At 32.3% G+C, this 16195-nt stretch overlaps 2 protein-coding genes across 2 annotated transcripts; one reads left to right on the plus strand and one right to left on the minus strand.

The window, feature by feature from the left end:
* Window positions 1-5427: 5427 nt before the first annotated feature.
* LOC111377312 lies at window positions 5428-6059 on the minus strand. Its single transcript, XM_023000389.1, has 2 exons — window positions 5751-6059; window positions 5428-5643 (listed from the first exon to the last, which is right to left on the minus strand). The coding sequence occupies exons 1-2, from the start codon at window positions 6052-6054 to the stop codon at window positions 5609-5611; spliced, it is 339 nt and encodes a 112-aa protein (XP_022856157.1). The 5' UTR covers window positions 6055-6059; the 3' UTR covers window positions 5428-5608.
* A 7141-nt stretch (window positions 6060-13200) lies between these two features.
* LOC111377304 (protein SULFUR DEFICIENCY-INDUCED 1-like) lies at window positions 13201-15486 on the plus strand. The gene is made up of 4 exons (XM_023000376.1): window positions 13201-13351; window positions 13702-13914; window positions 14657-14812; window positions 14897-15486. Exons 1-4 carry the CDS (start codon window positions 13223-13225, stop codon window positions 15314-15316), a joined length of 918 nt encoding a protein of 305 aa, XP_022856144.1. The 5' UTR covers window positions 13201-13222; the 3' UTR covers window positions 15317-15486.
* Window positions 15487-16195: the final 709 nt, after the last annotated feature.

The following is a 16195-nucleotide window of genomic DNA, read 5'->3' on the forward strand; positions in this document are numbered from 1 at the left end:
ATTTTATCCTTTATTCAGTCTTCCACTTTCATTTGCCTTCAGCCTATCATCCTTCTCTCTCCTCTACTATTAAAAGAGGGAATGTGCAAGTTACTATTCATTTGTGAAGTATTTTGTATTCCATTTTACCCTTGTTCATCCTACACCACTCCTATTTTACCCTCCAAAACTAATACTATTTTACCATTTCCAAAACTTGAGGGTTCAATGGTTCTGATACAAAATATGGCATTGCTGATTGCTTTCACACTTGAATCCAATGTCTATCACTTATTTTACTGAATATTTATAGTTTATCTGACTCTTGGTAACCTCCTTTGTTGACTAAAAAAAGCACAAATCTTATCTTTTCTTCAGTCTTCCCCTTTCATTTGCTTTCAGCCTATCATTCCTCTCTCTCCTTTTGGAAAATAATCGGAGCTCTCTTTCATTATCTCTCATCTTTTCTTTACATCTAATTCCACAAAGGAGTGCTATCAATTAATATTTATTTCCTATCGATTTCTGAAAATCAAATCTTGATGGAGAGGAGGAAGGAGCGTTGAATCAAATTCCATACACACCGTCTCTTCTAACAAAAAACTTGAATCCGCCATGGCATTGGCGTGTTGCCCTTCATGGAAGCAGTAATCAGTATGTTTTTCTTTATCCATTACATGTATATATTAAGCGTGTAAAAATATTTTTCCCTTTTTTGAAACTTAACTCGTTATTGGTTCCTGGAATTGTTGTTATTTATATTCATAGTTTAATTTTCATTTATTGTCGTGAATATTTATTAAGGATTTTATTACCTTAAACAAATTGTATATGATTAAATGTTCTATGACCGTGCGTTATTCCAATTATTTTGTTACCCAATCTTTTATATTTTCTTTTTTCTTTTAAATTCTATTTAGCTTTAATTTTTCATCAAGACAGAATGTGCATTTCTTAGGCTATGCATTAATTTCATAAATTTATTGACCACAAGATTACCCTTTTTCTCCTGTAGATATTAAAAGTTATAACTTTATTGATTACCCTTTTTTTTTTTTTTGAGCTTCATGTACAACTTTTTATTTTATATGTACCAACCAATTATTAGATTCTTTTATTCTTTTTACATTAGCTACGAGCAATTTTTAGAGGAAGGGAAGCTTTTGGAGGTATAGCTATATAGATCATGCTAAAAAATGTCGTGCATCAATTGATGCTTTTAGTTTCACATTTTGAGACTATGTCCTACGATAATTACAGGAGAGTCCTAGAAGTTGCTCCTAGGCTTTATCCTTTAGGACAAGATAGTGCTACTTGTGGAGAGTCTATGTTCATTAAATTGTAGAGAGTCCTTGGTGTTTCTTTTTTTTTTTTAATAAACATTTTATGTAAAAGCTAATTTTTTTAAAGAGGAACACACATCCTTATTTAAATCTATGGTTTTCTTAAATAATGAGTTAACAGTTTAACCTTAACCCAATTGGACTATGGGGTTAAATCATTCTCGCATTCACAAATATTTCAGGCCTTTGATGTGATGAGAAAGCAAGAGCAAATGTTGCTAGCGGAATTGGCAGCGGAAAAGACTAATTTTGGGCCCATTGAAGCTTATTGTGATATATTAAGTGTTTAATTTGATAAATTTAGTCAATCATTCATAAATGCTATTAATTTTTAGTACATCATTCACATTTGGTCTCTCTCAGACACACACACACACACACACACATACAAATACAGTTCATAATCTTGTGGTAGGAAGTGTAAGACATTAAACCCTAATACCAAGATCTTTAGAATTCTTGATTTTCACATATGAATTTTAATTGATCAAGAAACATACCTTGATCCATGGAAATAATTGAGAATTTTAGATCTACAAAATAATAAACTGTTAAATTAAAGAAACCGTTCTCTCACTTTTCCTCTCTTTTATTGAATGAATTAATTGATGGGTTTTATTCACATTTATAGGCAGAGAGAGGCAGTCTCCTTTGTGCCGTAAAACTCTCAACTTTCCATCAAAGTAGACAATTATAAAACTACAATTTCTCAATTGGGCCAATAGGATTTTAGTAATATTAATCACCTTTAATTAATTCTTTAATATTACATGGGCCACAAATAATTGGTTTTACATTCTCCCACTTGGCCCGTGTAATATTGTTTTGTTATGTGGTATATAACATAATGCGCATACCATTAGCTAAAATCAATCATACATTGATCACTTAATATATCATCCTTAAGTAAAGACTAATAAGAGTCATGGCGGTTTTACATCATCATATAAGCATAATTCCTTCCATGTACTACAGTATTAGTCCCTACCCAACATGACACATAATGAGAAGTTCGATAATTGCATTACATTAATGTCTTCGAAAAGACTATCCCTGTCAGCATTTGCATAATTCATTCACGTACATGTACCAACAGTTATGACAGGAATAATATTTTGTCAAAAACAATACATAAATGAGCCCAAAATGTCAATACATAAGCATCATGAATTGCATAATAATGTTAATGATAATTTTCAATAATGCCCATCCTTTCAACATGTTCATTGAATGTCTTTGGTGGCAATCCTTTTGTTAATGGATCTGCAACCATAAGATTGGTGCTAAGATACTCGATTGACACCCTTTGTTTTTGAACATCTTCTTTAATGGCAAAGTACTTCAATTCCATGTGCTTAGCACCTTTAGAGTACTTGTCGTTCTTTGAAAAGAAGACTGCTGCAGAATTATCACAGTAAAGTTTCAATGGCTTGGCTACACTGTCGACGATCCCAAGTCCTGAAATAAAGTTCCGCAGCCAATTTCCTTGAACTGTGACCTCAAGGCATGCCACAAACTCGGCTTCCATAGTGGATGCAGCAATGATTGACTGCTTCGCATTTTTTCATGATATAGCCCCTCCAGCTAAGAGAAACAAATAGCCAAATGTGGACTTTCTAGTATCCACACATCCAGCAAAGTCCGAATCTGAATATCCAATGACCTCCAAGTTATCAAATCTCATATAAGTGAGCATGTGATCTTTTGTTCCTTGCAAGTATCTCAATACTTTCTTTGCAGTTTTCCAATGATCAAGTCCCGGGTTACTTTAATACCTGCCCAGCATTCCAACAGCAAAACTGATGTCTGGTCCGGTGCAAGTCTGAGCATACATTAAGCTCCCAACAAGAGATGCATAAGGAATAGCTGTCATTTGTTTGCGTTCCAATTCGTTTTTAGGACATTGCATGAGACTAAATTTGTCTCCTTTCTGAATTGGAACAACACTCGCTGAACAATTTTTCATATTGAATCTCTCTAAAACTTTATTGATGTATACTTTCTGAGACAACCCTAACAACCCTTGTGACCTATCACGGAATATTTCAATTCCAATTACATAGGTTGCCTCTCCCATGTCTTTCATTTCAAAATTTTTAGAGAGAAATTTCTTAGTCTCGTATAATAGACCAAAATCATTAATAGCTAGCAAGATATCATCAACATACAGAATCAGAAATATAAACTTGCTCCCACTGACCTTCAGATATATACATCGATCAACGACGTTTTCCTTAAATCCAAAGGAAGTAATGGTATCGTTGAACTTAAGATACCATTGATGGGAAGCCTGTTTAAGTCCATATATTGATTTCTTTAACTTACATACCATGTATTCCTTTCCTTTAACTGAAAAACCTTCAGGTTGATCCATATAAACTTCTTCATCTAAATTTCCATTTAAAAAGGCGGTTTTCACATCCATTTGATGTAGTTCTAAGTCATAATGAGCTACTAAGGCCATTATAATTCTGAGTGAGTCTTTCTTAGAGACTGGTGAAAATGTCTCCTTATAATCAATGCCACTTTTCTGAGTAAAGTCTTTGGCAACAAGTCTAGCTTTATGTCGTTCGATATTACCATTAGAGTCGCGTTTGGTCTTAAAGACCCATTTACACCCAACTCTTTTACATGATTCTGTTAATTCAACGAGATCCCAGACTTCGTTATGTTCCATAGATTTCAACTCATCTTTCATAGCATCTAACCACTTATCAGAATTAGCGCTCTCAATGGCTTGTGAAAATGAAACTGGATCATCATCAACAATTTCCAAGTCAAATTCAGACTCTTGCAGGTAAACCACATAATCATCAGAAATAGTAGGTCTACGTTGTCTTTGTGACTTTCTTAATGTTATTTCTTGTGGTTCATCTAATGCAGGTTCGTCGGTGGCAACTTCATTGTGAGGTGTTTGATCATTTATTTGTTGTTCAGGTAAATTTTTATGTCGTTCAACAATTTGAGGAACAACAACATTAGAAGAAGTTGAGGGTAGAGAAACTTGAACTCTAACTTCTTGTATTTCCACATTTCGTGGTTCAAAACTCACACTAACTTCACCATTCTCAATGAACCTAGCATTTCCAGTTTCAACAATTCTAGTACTATGGTTAGGACAATAAAATTTATACCCTTTTGATTTTTCTGGATAACCAATGAAAAATCCACTGATTGTTCTTGAGTCCAGTTTCTTTTCATGTGGATTATAAATTCTTGCTTCTGCTGGGCAACCCTAAATATGCAGGTGCCTTAAACTAGGTTTCCTTCCCGTCCATAGTTCAAAAGGAGTCTTTGGAACTGTCTTACTAGGAACCCTATTTTGTAGATATATAGTAGTCTTTAATGCAAACATCCACAAAGATATGGGTAAAGAAGAATTGCTTAACATACACCTAACCATTTCTATTAGAGTACGATTACACCTTTTAGCCACACCATTTTGTTGTGATGTGCCTGGCATAGTGTATTGAGAACATATGCCATGTCTTTCAAGAAATTTAGAAAATGGACCTGGGTGTTGTCCAGTTTTATCATACTTTCCATAATATTCACCACCTCTATCAGATCTAATAATTTTCACCTTTTAGTCTAATTGTCGTTCAACTTCATTGACAAAAATCTCTAAAACATTTACAGTTTGAGACTTTTCATGTAGTAGATAGACATAACCATAACGTGAAAAATCATCGATAAAGGTGATAAAATACTTTTCCCCACCAAATGATGAAACATCAAAAGGCCCACATATATCGGTATGTATTATCTCAAGAAGCTGTGTGCTTCTCGTGGCTCCTTTCTTTGTGTGTTTGGTTTGTTTACCCTTAATACAATCCACACAAGTTTCAAGATCACTAAAATCCAAGTCAAGAAGGATTTCATTCTTTACTAATCTTTCTATCCTTTCCTTGGATATGTGACCCAAACTTTTATGCCACAAGTTAGCAGATTGTTTATTCAGTAAACCACGTTTAGTACTAATATTATGATGCAAGGTCAAAAGACTCTCAGCAAAGAGGTTATCAAGCTTTAATTTATATAAGCCATCCCAAAAAATAGCGGAACCGATAAGATGATTTTGTTTAAACAAATTTAAACATCCATTTCCACCATCAAAGAAATATCCAACAGAATCAAGTTTTGATAAGGAAACTAAATTACGAGAAATAGAAGGTACATATAGAGTCTGAAATAAATCTAAATGATGTCCAGTATCTAAAATCAAACGATAAGTTCCAATGGCTTCAACTAGAGCTTTGACTCGATTTCCCATGAGGACAAACTTTTCATTTGGATTTATGGTCTGGGTTGAAAGGAATCCCTGCATCGTATTAGTAACATGAGTGGTACATCCGGAATCAATTCACCAAGTATTATAAGGAACTTCTACCAAATTAGATTCGAAACATACATAAGAAATAATCTTACCTTTACTTTCGAACCATGCCTTACGTTTCAGGCAATCCTTTTTATGGTGCCCAGGTTTGCGACAGAAATGGCACGTATCCTTTTTGTGTTCCTTATTGTGGATATGGGCAGAAGACTCATTTATCTTTAGTGGTCCTTGCTTAATGCCCTTTCCAGATCTTTTCTTATATTTCTTTCCAGCTCCTTGATGACTTACGAGATGAACAGAATGAGTTCCTTGATTCTTAAGCCTTGTCTCCTCTTGCACGAGCATACTATGCAATTCATTCACATTCCATTTATCCTTTAAGGTATTATAGTTCATATGGAATGGACCGTACTCGAGAGACAAAGAGTTGATGATAAATTGTACCAGAAAGTTATCATCCACAGTCATCCCAAGAGTCTTAAGTCTTGCTGCAATGTTACTCATTTCGGTAACATGCTCATGCATGATACGAGAACCATCAAATTTCATGGTGGTTAAGGTACTCATCAGTGTGCCAGCAAGTGATTTGTCAGCTGTTTGGGAACGTTCTTCCACAAACTTCATATATTCCTTAGCATTCTCAGTTTTAGGGATAGTAGACTTGATATTCTTTGCTAAGGTCATCCACATAAACATTAAGCTTAATCTGTTTGACCTTTCCCAAGCTTTATGGACAGATCTTTCATCAGCACTGCTCTCATCAGTAAGATCAGCAGGTTTCTCAACTTGAAGTGCTAAGTCCAAGTCCAAAACACCTAAATTGAACTGAACTTGTTCACACCAGTCAGAGAAATTTAGCCCATTGAACAGTGGTACAGATGAAGCATGCGAATGCAGAGAAACGGGAACAGATACTGCAAAATATAAAATGCTCTAACATTAATACTTTGAATTTTAATTTCAAATTCAGATAACAATAAATGTATAGCGTAATTCTCCTTTGGGTGATATTACGTTATACCATCATAATAAATATAATGATGCTAATTAAATTTCACTTAATTGGTAATTAAATATACTCTAATCAAACATGTATGATATCTTTGGATATACAAAACACATCCGACCAAGCAAATCAATTAACCACGATCATGTTCAAGATTAATAAAATTAACTGATCAACCTTTGAGCGATCCATAATAATTTTATAATCTTTGAACGTCAATATACTCTTGACAATAATAATCATAATGTCATCTTCATTTATAAGCATCAAACTATCAAGAGTAATTGATAAATAAATTATGTAATTTAACGTTCAAAATACCATAATGTTTGGCCACTTTGGTGACTAACAAACAACATCAATCGAACATCAGTTACATAAACAAAACACAAAGATAGGTAATTAGACTATGACTTAATTTAATCCAATATATATATATATATATATATATATATATGAATCACTTCCTATATATCTTCCTGTCATAACAATGATACATGATTATTGCAATATTCTCATATATAATCTCATAAGCAAATAATATTAAAAAAAAATTTCCAGAACTCTTATAGCAGAGTACCACCAATATCTTAGCCCCATTAATTTTTTTTCGCATAAATCATGTCATTATCCCCTCTCCCTCCAGATCCACAGCAGAACCAAATTTCCAAATGAATTTCATGTTTCTGAGGATACTTTTGTGGTACTAAAATATGGATCAATATTAAATATAAAAGTATGCTATAAAGATGATAAAACTTCTTTCTGCCACATGAACAACATATATGTTTCTGCGACATGTTTTTGATCCATATATTAAAAGACTCATTTTCTTGATCCATTCACAGCAATTAAGAAGAAAATCAAGAGCCCAGAAACAAATTATCACAATTGATGGCTGCACCGTATCATAGAATAAAGAACTCGGAAAAGAATTTTTATGGAACAAAAAATGCAGCCGTGAATAATTTGTTTCATTAATTTCAACAAGAACCTTGATACCAAGATCTATAAGAAATAATTAAGGATCGATAAGTGAAAAACAATAATCTTAAGAGGAAAATCAAGAATTCTTTAATCATGGCTCTGATACCACATGTAAGACATTAAACCCTAATACCAAGATCTTTAGAATTCTTGATTTTCACATATAAATTTTAATTGATCAAGAAAACATACTTTGATCCATGGCAATAATTGAGAATTTTAGATCTGCAAAATAATAAACTGTTAAATTAAAGAAACCGTTCTCTCACTTTTCCTCTCTTTTATTGAATGAATTAATTGATAGGTTTCATTCACATTTATAGGCAGAGAGAGGCAGTCTCCTTTGTGCCGTAAAACTCTCAACTTTCCATCAAAATAGACAATTATAAAACTACCATTTCTCAAGTGGGCCAATAGGATTTTAGTAATATTAATCACCTTTAATTAATTCTTTAATATTACATGGGCCACAAATAATTGGTTTTACAGGAAGATTATCCAAATAGGTAGTTTGTTTTCCTTAAAAATTGGTTCGCTGACATTTTATTTTTGTTTAAATGATTAATAAATATTGAGTTTTTGACTCACTTTAGGTCTTTGTTTATTTATTTACTTTTCTTGGAGAGAAAAAAGAAAAGAAAATGCAAGAGGTGGTTGGTAAATCTCTGTCCTTGCAGAAAGAAATTTATTTCTGATATACAAAGAGAGTTTATCTTGTGGGGATCATTTTTTATTTTTTGAAGCTCGCTGGATTACTTAGGTATATGCTTATTGCCACCTATTTGCATTAGTGCTTTAATAGTAGAATTGACTACACACATTATATTTGGGTGATAGAAATATTTTTTTGATGAAGAGAATAAATGTTTGAAGTGTGAAATTTTTTTTATGTGACTCAACTAGAAGTTTGTGTATTCATTGTCACCCATCATGTGTGCTTGTATTTGTAGGAGAAGCTGCAAAACTGGGTAAAAGACCATAGGAATCTGTGTCAACAAGCACAAGCTAAATTGCAAATGCTAAGGTATGGAGACAAGTTAGCTCGAAAACGAATGTAGGTTTGAACATTCAATCTTCTTGTACCTCATTCTAAAATCAAGTGTTAAGCATGTGCGAAGTGAATTTGGGAAGCTTAATTTAAGTTGAGTGGAAGCATGAGTGTTTAACTTTATTAACTTGTATAACCCATATGACTATATTCGTGTTACTAATGATGTTATCCCCAATATTTATTGAGAAAAGCATGATTAAGTTGAACCTTTTTCTGAGAGGTGGGGAAGTTAAAAAAAAAAAAATGACAAGCAACTTTTTTTTTTTTTTTTTTAAATCTTAGAGAGCGAAAATAAGCTCTTTTGAAGTAAGTTTAGGTGCCTTGCTCAGTTTTAATGAGCTTATAATTTGTTCTAACTTAACTAAGCATTTCACAGTATAACTTTAAAGGGTAATTGACACAAAATGTCTCTACCTTTTAAGTTTATTGTTGAAAACATCCTTACCTTTCATTTTTTGATATTTTTGCCCCTACCTTCCACATTTCTTTGTACAGAAGGTCATTTTGACGATTTTATCCTCTATTGAAATGAAGCAAAAAAAGAGAAAAAGAAAAGAAAAAATAAAGAATTAATTGCAATTATAGTCCCAAATTTTTAAAAAAAATTATAAATCAGTCATAATATATTGTGAACTAAAAAATTTTAAAATTAAATAGAGAAAAGAAACTTGAATGTACATGGAAATAATCAAGAAATGGAGAAATTTTTTTTAATCATAACCAATGGAAATGAAAATTTTTGAAGATTACGCGATTTTTGCCTCAAGCCTTCCATCTACTTTTCACTGAATAAAAATTGAGATTTATGCTTACTCATTTTTGAAGATTTTTAGTTTCATTGGCTATGGTTCAAAAATTTCTCTATTTCTTGATTATTTCTCTGTACATTCAAGTTTCCCTTCTTCTTTTTTTGGGTAATTTTAAAATTTTTCAGTTCACAATAAATTGTAACCGATTTGTCATTTTTTTGAAATTTTGGGACTATTATTGCAATTATTTCTTTATTTTTTTTCTTTTCTTTTCTTTTTGTTTTATTTGAATGGAGGGTAAAATTGTCAACAACTAATGAAAAGGACTTTCTTAGCAAAGAAATGTAAAAGGTTGGGGCGAAAATGGCAAAAAATGAAAGGTTGGGACATTTTTCACAATAAACTTAAAATGTAGGAACGTTTTGTGCCAATTACCCTAACTTTGAATTCCAAATAAAATATTTATACAATGTTGTTCCGGGTTTCCTCATGCAATTCTGCCCCCTTCTTGCAAGACCTATATGTCAATATCCGTCTCCAACCCTACTCCAGTTGCCAACACCCTCCCCCCCCCACCCTTGGGAAATGGAGCCTACTTCTTACTCTTGCCACCTTTCCTAGATTTCAGCTATTAGGACAAAGGCCCAACTCTAAATTCAAGCTTGGTGCCTGGATATCAACAAAACCAGCTAATATTCTGAATAACAATAATAAAATTGGCAATACCTATGATTAGCATACATAGCGGGAGCTAAATGATTTGGCCTTTTAAATGCTATGAAATCTCATTCATTACATTAAAATGCTTTGCCTGAGTACAAGTTCAGTTCTTAAACTAATGAAAAACAGACGATTTCTTGATGTGACCTACACAATAGATTCATTTTTATTTCGTTGACATCCTTTTTCTTTCTCCAAAGTAAAATATTTTATGCAAGAACTTCATCTTTGCAAAGATGACGAAGAATTCAAGAACTTCATATAGTCCTATATACCTATCATCCTTTGTTCAAACATTACCTTCAAAGAAACGCAACTTGTGCATTGCACGGGCAAAAAAATTAGTTTGTAATATAGGACCTAAAGGTTTTGATTGTGACTTACAATTAATTAAGTTGTGATCCAAAAATTAATTGTAACCAATTAATCTAAAAATTTGCAACAAATAAATGTGTTGTGACCAATAAAAAATTTTATTTTGTGACCGATGAATAATTCGTGACCGATAATTTGTCACTGTATAATAAGTTGTGATTTATAATATTTATGAGTTGTGACTAATAAATAAATCGTGACTTATAAATTTTTTTATTTGTGACCAATGAACAAACTGTGGCCTATAAATTTTTAAATTGTGAACATAGAATAATTTTTGACATAAAATTTCTGATTTGTGAAAAAAAAATAATGAGTTACTAACTAAATCATTAATTTGTTATCAAATTATATAGATCTGTAACCTAAATATAATTAATTAATTAAATCATAAATATATTTTAATAAAAATCTGATTTGTAAAGTTCGAAACTTGTTTTCTTATTTTTGAAATGTGTGATACTTAAACTTTTACTTATGAATTTTTCCCATACTTTTTCCCTGGTTTCATGGTTGAGGGCAAAACGGTCTTTTGACCAAATTATAGGTGATAATATTTGGTGGATTAGGGCCCATTTTTGCTTGCTATAGAATCGATTTTCTTCAATTAAACATATCCTTAGTATGTAAATGTATATATGTATGTAACTATGTAAACTACAGTCAAATAATAACAATATCCTATTTACAGTGGCTCTATTTACTTTACTATGAGGTTTTGTAATGCAAATTCCGCATTGATTGTTTGAACCAACCACAAAAAAATGCGACAAATGGGGACTTAGCATATGAGGCTCAAAAGGGCCCGACCATGGGACTAAGCCGCCTAACCTACTTATAATATATGAAGACGAGAGTTAGCAAGCTCTATTAGCTTTTGTATTTTAAGTTGATGAGAAATAATCTATTAAGTACTCTTGATTAGTTCATATTATGTAGCAGTGATTTGATACATCAATTAATTGATAGACAAATTTACAATTGGTATCTAAATTAAATTAGATTTATTGAATTAATGTAACATTTTAAGTTGATATACGGTGGTCAATACATCATATCTCTTTATTTGGTTACTTAAATTCATTTAATCTAAATTATGTCAATTATTTCTTTATTTACTTATTTTTGTTAATGCAACTGATTATTTCAGTTTTCATTATTTTGGTACGAGAAATGCATGTTAAATATAATTTTTTAGGCTCAAGTTTGATCGAATGAAATTATTTATTGAATGAGAGCTTGATATATTTTTAATGCCAAACTACTTAATGAAAGTAGAAAGTTAGTTTTCCACAAACAAGTCTATATCTTACACCATCTACTTCATGATGTATGACAGTTTTAGTAGCATCATTTTTTTTTACATTGTCGAGCTCAAAATTTCAAATCGACTCAACTAGGGAGGAGTATAGTCGATCAAGACACTTGATACAATTATTGCACGAATTAGACTCAGGTGCTCACGTGTAGAAGCTAGCTAATCAATAAATATTTGCTCAGCTAGCATATGAGTCGTGACTACTAACAACTTGGAACTAATCTGACCACGCTAACACACAAAATAGAATATACAGCTACTAAAATTTATGCATAGTAACATGTTACTCATTCAAAGAGTAAGAAATTAGGGTTTCTTCTTAAAAGGTTAATCTATAAGTAACTCAATTTAATGTTATTTTTTATTTTTTGCAAACCTATAATCTACTCTTTGGTGAGAGAACATTAGAAAAACTCGACAACATATATATATTTTTTTCCCCTTTTAAAGGATAGTTGCTATAGGTTAATATAGGAGACACGAAAACACGTGTCACCCTATAAGCAGCTTTTTTGGTCTGTTAGAATATAGACGTTGATACACAAATTGCTTTAAACATAAAATGCCAAGAAGTCAAGGTCGTTGGAGTGAGGAAAATGAAAATTTTCTATTTATCTAAAGAGACTAATTAATTATCTCAATATAGCGGCATTTTGATATAACGACATATACGAAAAACTAAATTCCATTTACTATTTTTTATTTATTTCTTTTCAAATTATGCTTGATTGGGATTCGTTCAATAGGATCGTATTAAAATTAGGTTGGAAGCAGAGCAAGATGCACCATCTAGTTACTTGAAACCCGACTCATGAGCTATGACAATATTAGTAGCATTATCCACTACATTGTCGAGCTCAAAGTTGCAACCCAACTCAACTAGGTAGGAGCATACTCAATCAAGAAAGTGGATAGAGGTACTCCTCGAACATGTTACTCACCTCAATAGTAGAGAATTAGAGTTAAAGTCCCTGTTCGGTGTAAATTAAAATCAAATTTTTAATACATTTTGATAAAAGTTAATAAAATGTGTGTTAGAAAATTTGTGAATCCCATATATAGAAATTTTTATTAAATTTTAATCTACATCAAATAGGGACTAAGTGTAAATCAATTTCTTTATGAACATATTATCTACTCTACGGCGGTTGTGGGAGAATATGGAAAAAGATCAAATATCCTATAAATTAATTTCCGAATTAATACAGGGGTCACGTGTCACCCTGTAAGAAGCTATTCTTTGTCTAAACTGAGATGTCAGAATATAGACGTTGAATCGTCCAGATTCATTAGTTATCTGTATGATTGGGTTTATATATTGAATCAGTATCTTTTTATTAATTCAGTAGATTCATTACATGGTAGATGTATATAAAAAAATGGAAGGTGGTGTAAAGAAGGTAGCGAAGAAAGAAAAAGAGCCCTTTCATGTAATTCACAAGGTTCCTTCAGGTGATGGTCCTTATGTGAGGGCTAAGCATGCTCAGGTCTGCTTTCCATCTTTCAAATATCTCTCGATCTTGACTCTCAGAGTTCGACATACATGCAACGGACAACTCTGTTAAAACCTAGATGCTCGAAAACTTCTAAGACGACTGCATTTAAGTGTCATATCGTGTTTTATTTGACTTGTTTGAGAATAATCCCATCCTTTGATCCAATCGAACTCTGAACTATTCATTGTCTGGTGTTATTTTATTTTGAGTTTTTTTCACTAGGTAACCTTCTTTTTGTAACTAGATCATCAAATTCAGCATGCGAAACATGTTATATCTATAACTTTATTAGTATATTATTAATTAATTTGAGATATCTTTTTGTATTTTGAGGTTTTCAGTTGATACAGAAAGATCCAGAAACAGCAATAATATTGTTTTGGAAGGCCATTAATGCAGGGGATAGAGTGGACAGTGCCCTCAAGGATATGGCTGTGGTTATGAAACAACTGGATAGAACTGAAGAGGCAATTGAAGCCGTCAAGTCCTTTAGGGGCCTTTGCCCAAAACAAGCCCAGGAATCACTTGACAATATTCTAATTGACTTGTACAAGGTATAAGTCATGCTTGAAACACTCTTTAATAGCTTCTCCTGACTGTACGTGGTCTAGAATTATTCTTGAATGTAGCAATGAACTTCATGATTCTGTTGTGCCTAATTTGTGAGTCTGTTATCTTCATCATAAACTTTAAACTGAATAATACAAGAACCAAGGATTTGTTGACTTAAAAAGAGAAAAAAGAGAAAAAAAATCGAGTCTCTATGCGATTGTTATTCAATAACTCTCTTTCAAACTTCCTGAAGTGAAAGCCTTTTAACCATATATATAGTTGTAATGGAGGGGGAGATTGAATTGATAGCGTGGACGATTTAGAAGATATTATCGAAGTCTTTTTGGGACCTCTTCTGTCTTATAATTTCCCTTTGGAAGTCATAAATTCTCACTTCTCGCATGTCCTATGGCGTGGCATAAAAGAAATCACGTAATGTTTGTTGGTTTGTTTGAAGAATGATACATGTTACACCACAATTATATCAAGGCCCCATTTGATAAGGATTTTTAAAAGTAAAAGCTGCTTTTGAGATTAATAAATTATTACAAAACATGTTTAATTAATTTTCTTGAAATGTTTTATTTCGTTGGAAGAGCTTTTAAAAAAGTTGATCTAAGATAGCTTCGTCAAGAAGTTTTTTATAGAAAGCAAAAGCAGAAATACTGTCCAACAGGCCCTGAAATTCTTGTCTTCGTACAGTGTCCATTTTATAACACCTCTTTTTTTTTCCTTGACTTGTAGAAATGTGGAAAAGTTGATGAACAAATAATGCTGCTGAAGCATAAGCTTAGAATGATATACTTAGGAGAGGCCTTCAATGGGAAGCCAACTAAGACCGCGCGCTCTCACGGCAAGAAATTTCAAGTTTCAGTCAAGCAGGAAATTGCCAGAATACTGGTAATTATATATATAAACCATTTCTTCTTCAATTCTTATGTCCGAAGATTTTGGGTAGAGTAAAAAACCATGATTTTGGAACAGGGAAATCTAGCCTGGGCTTACATGCAAAAGGGCAATTACATTGCATCAGAAGTTGTATATCGTAAAGCACAAATGATCGATCCAGACACGAACAAGGCCTGCAACCTGTGCCATTGCTTAATGAAACAAGGTCGATACGAAGAAGCTCATGCAGTTCTTCAAGAAGTATGGCAGTATAAACTTCCAGGTTTTGATGATTTGAAGTCGAGAAATCGTGTTGAGGAATTGTTGTTAGAGCTGCAGGAATCTGGGATGCCTTTGCCTTCATTAATGCCAAATCTTCCTGAAGATCTAACTTTTGACGATGATGATTTTGTTGAAGTGCTTGAACGTGTGATGAATGAATGGGCTCCTGCAAGATCAAGAAGGCTTCCAATTTTTGAACAGATTTCTCAGCTTAGAGATCAGATGGCTCGTTGATCCTTTGTCTTTCTCATTTTATCAGTTAGAATTTGTAAAAGTATTTTTACAAAAAGAAAATAGAGAATAAGTATGTGGAGTAATGGTTTTAGGGTCTGTAAATTGATGTACATGAAGTTGGGACTTGGATTTGACGAAAGAAATCATGTTTTCCTTCTTGGGACTTCAAATCTTGAAGAAATGGCTACCCACACACATTGTTTATTTTATTACACTAGGTTTACTGAGTTTTAGATAATTGTTATAGTTAGAGCACTCAATTCACATTACATTATATGAATACTGTATAAAAGATGAAGTATTCTGTATAGTGTTTAAAGGGGAGAATGAGAAAATGTTTTGATCGTCAGTTCATATGCCAAAACATTGTATTAAGAATTAAGGTTTCATCTTAAAAGATTAACCTTGTTATGAGGAGTAGTTCAAGTATTATAAGTTGATTTATATTTTCATTTTTAATCAATGAGAAATTTTATCCATTAACATGTTTTCGAAAGATGTTGGTTTGTTTGAGCAAATCAATCTTGGAATTCATGTGCTCAATTTTTAGTTTTAATAGGACCGAATTGCTTGTTGAAATTTAATGGGCCTTGATACCATATTAAAATTTGATATTTCATTTTAAAATGTCAATTTTATTATGAGTAGTCAAAGCTCTTATAAATTGGTCTATAATGTCATCTTTATTCGATGTGAGATTTCATTCCTTAACACATTAGACTATATTTTTTAAGAAACTCATTCTAAGTCAAAGAAACATTGACTTTTTCTGTTTCTATAAAGGGTAGCATTACACTGCCAGAAAAAGTTTTTACAGAGGCTGTACAGGCCTCTCACAATGAAGGAGGTCAACATTTTTTGTGCAATTTTTATTTATAT

Source organism: Olea europaea, unplaced genomic scaffold (genome assembly GCF_002742605.1).
Source record: "Olea europaea var. sylvestris unplaced genomic scaffold, O_europaea_v1 scaffold1636, whole genome shotgun sequence".
Taxonomy (NCBI): domain Eukaryota; kingdom Viridiplantae; phylum Streptophyta; class Magnoliopsida; order Lamiales; family Oleaceae; genus Olea; species Olea europaea.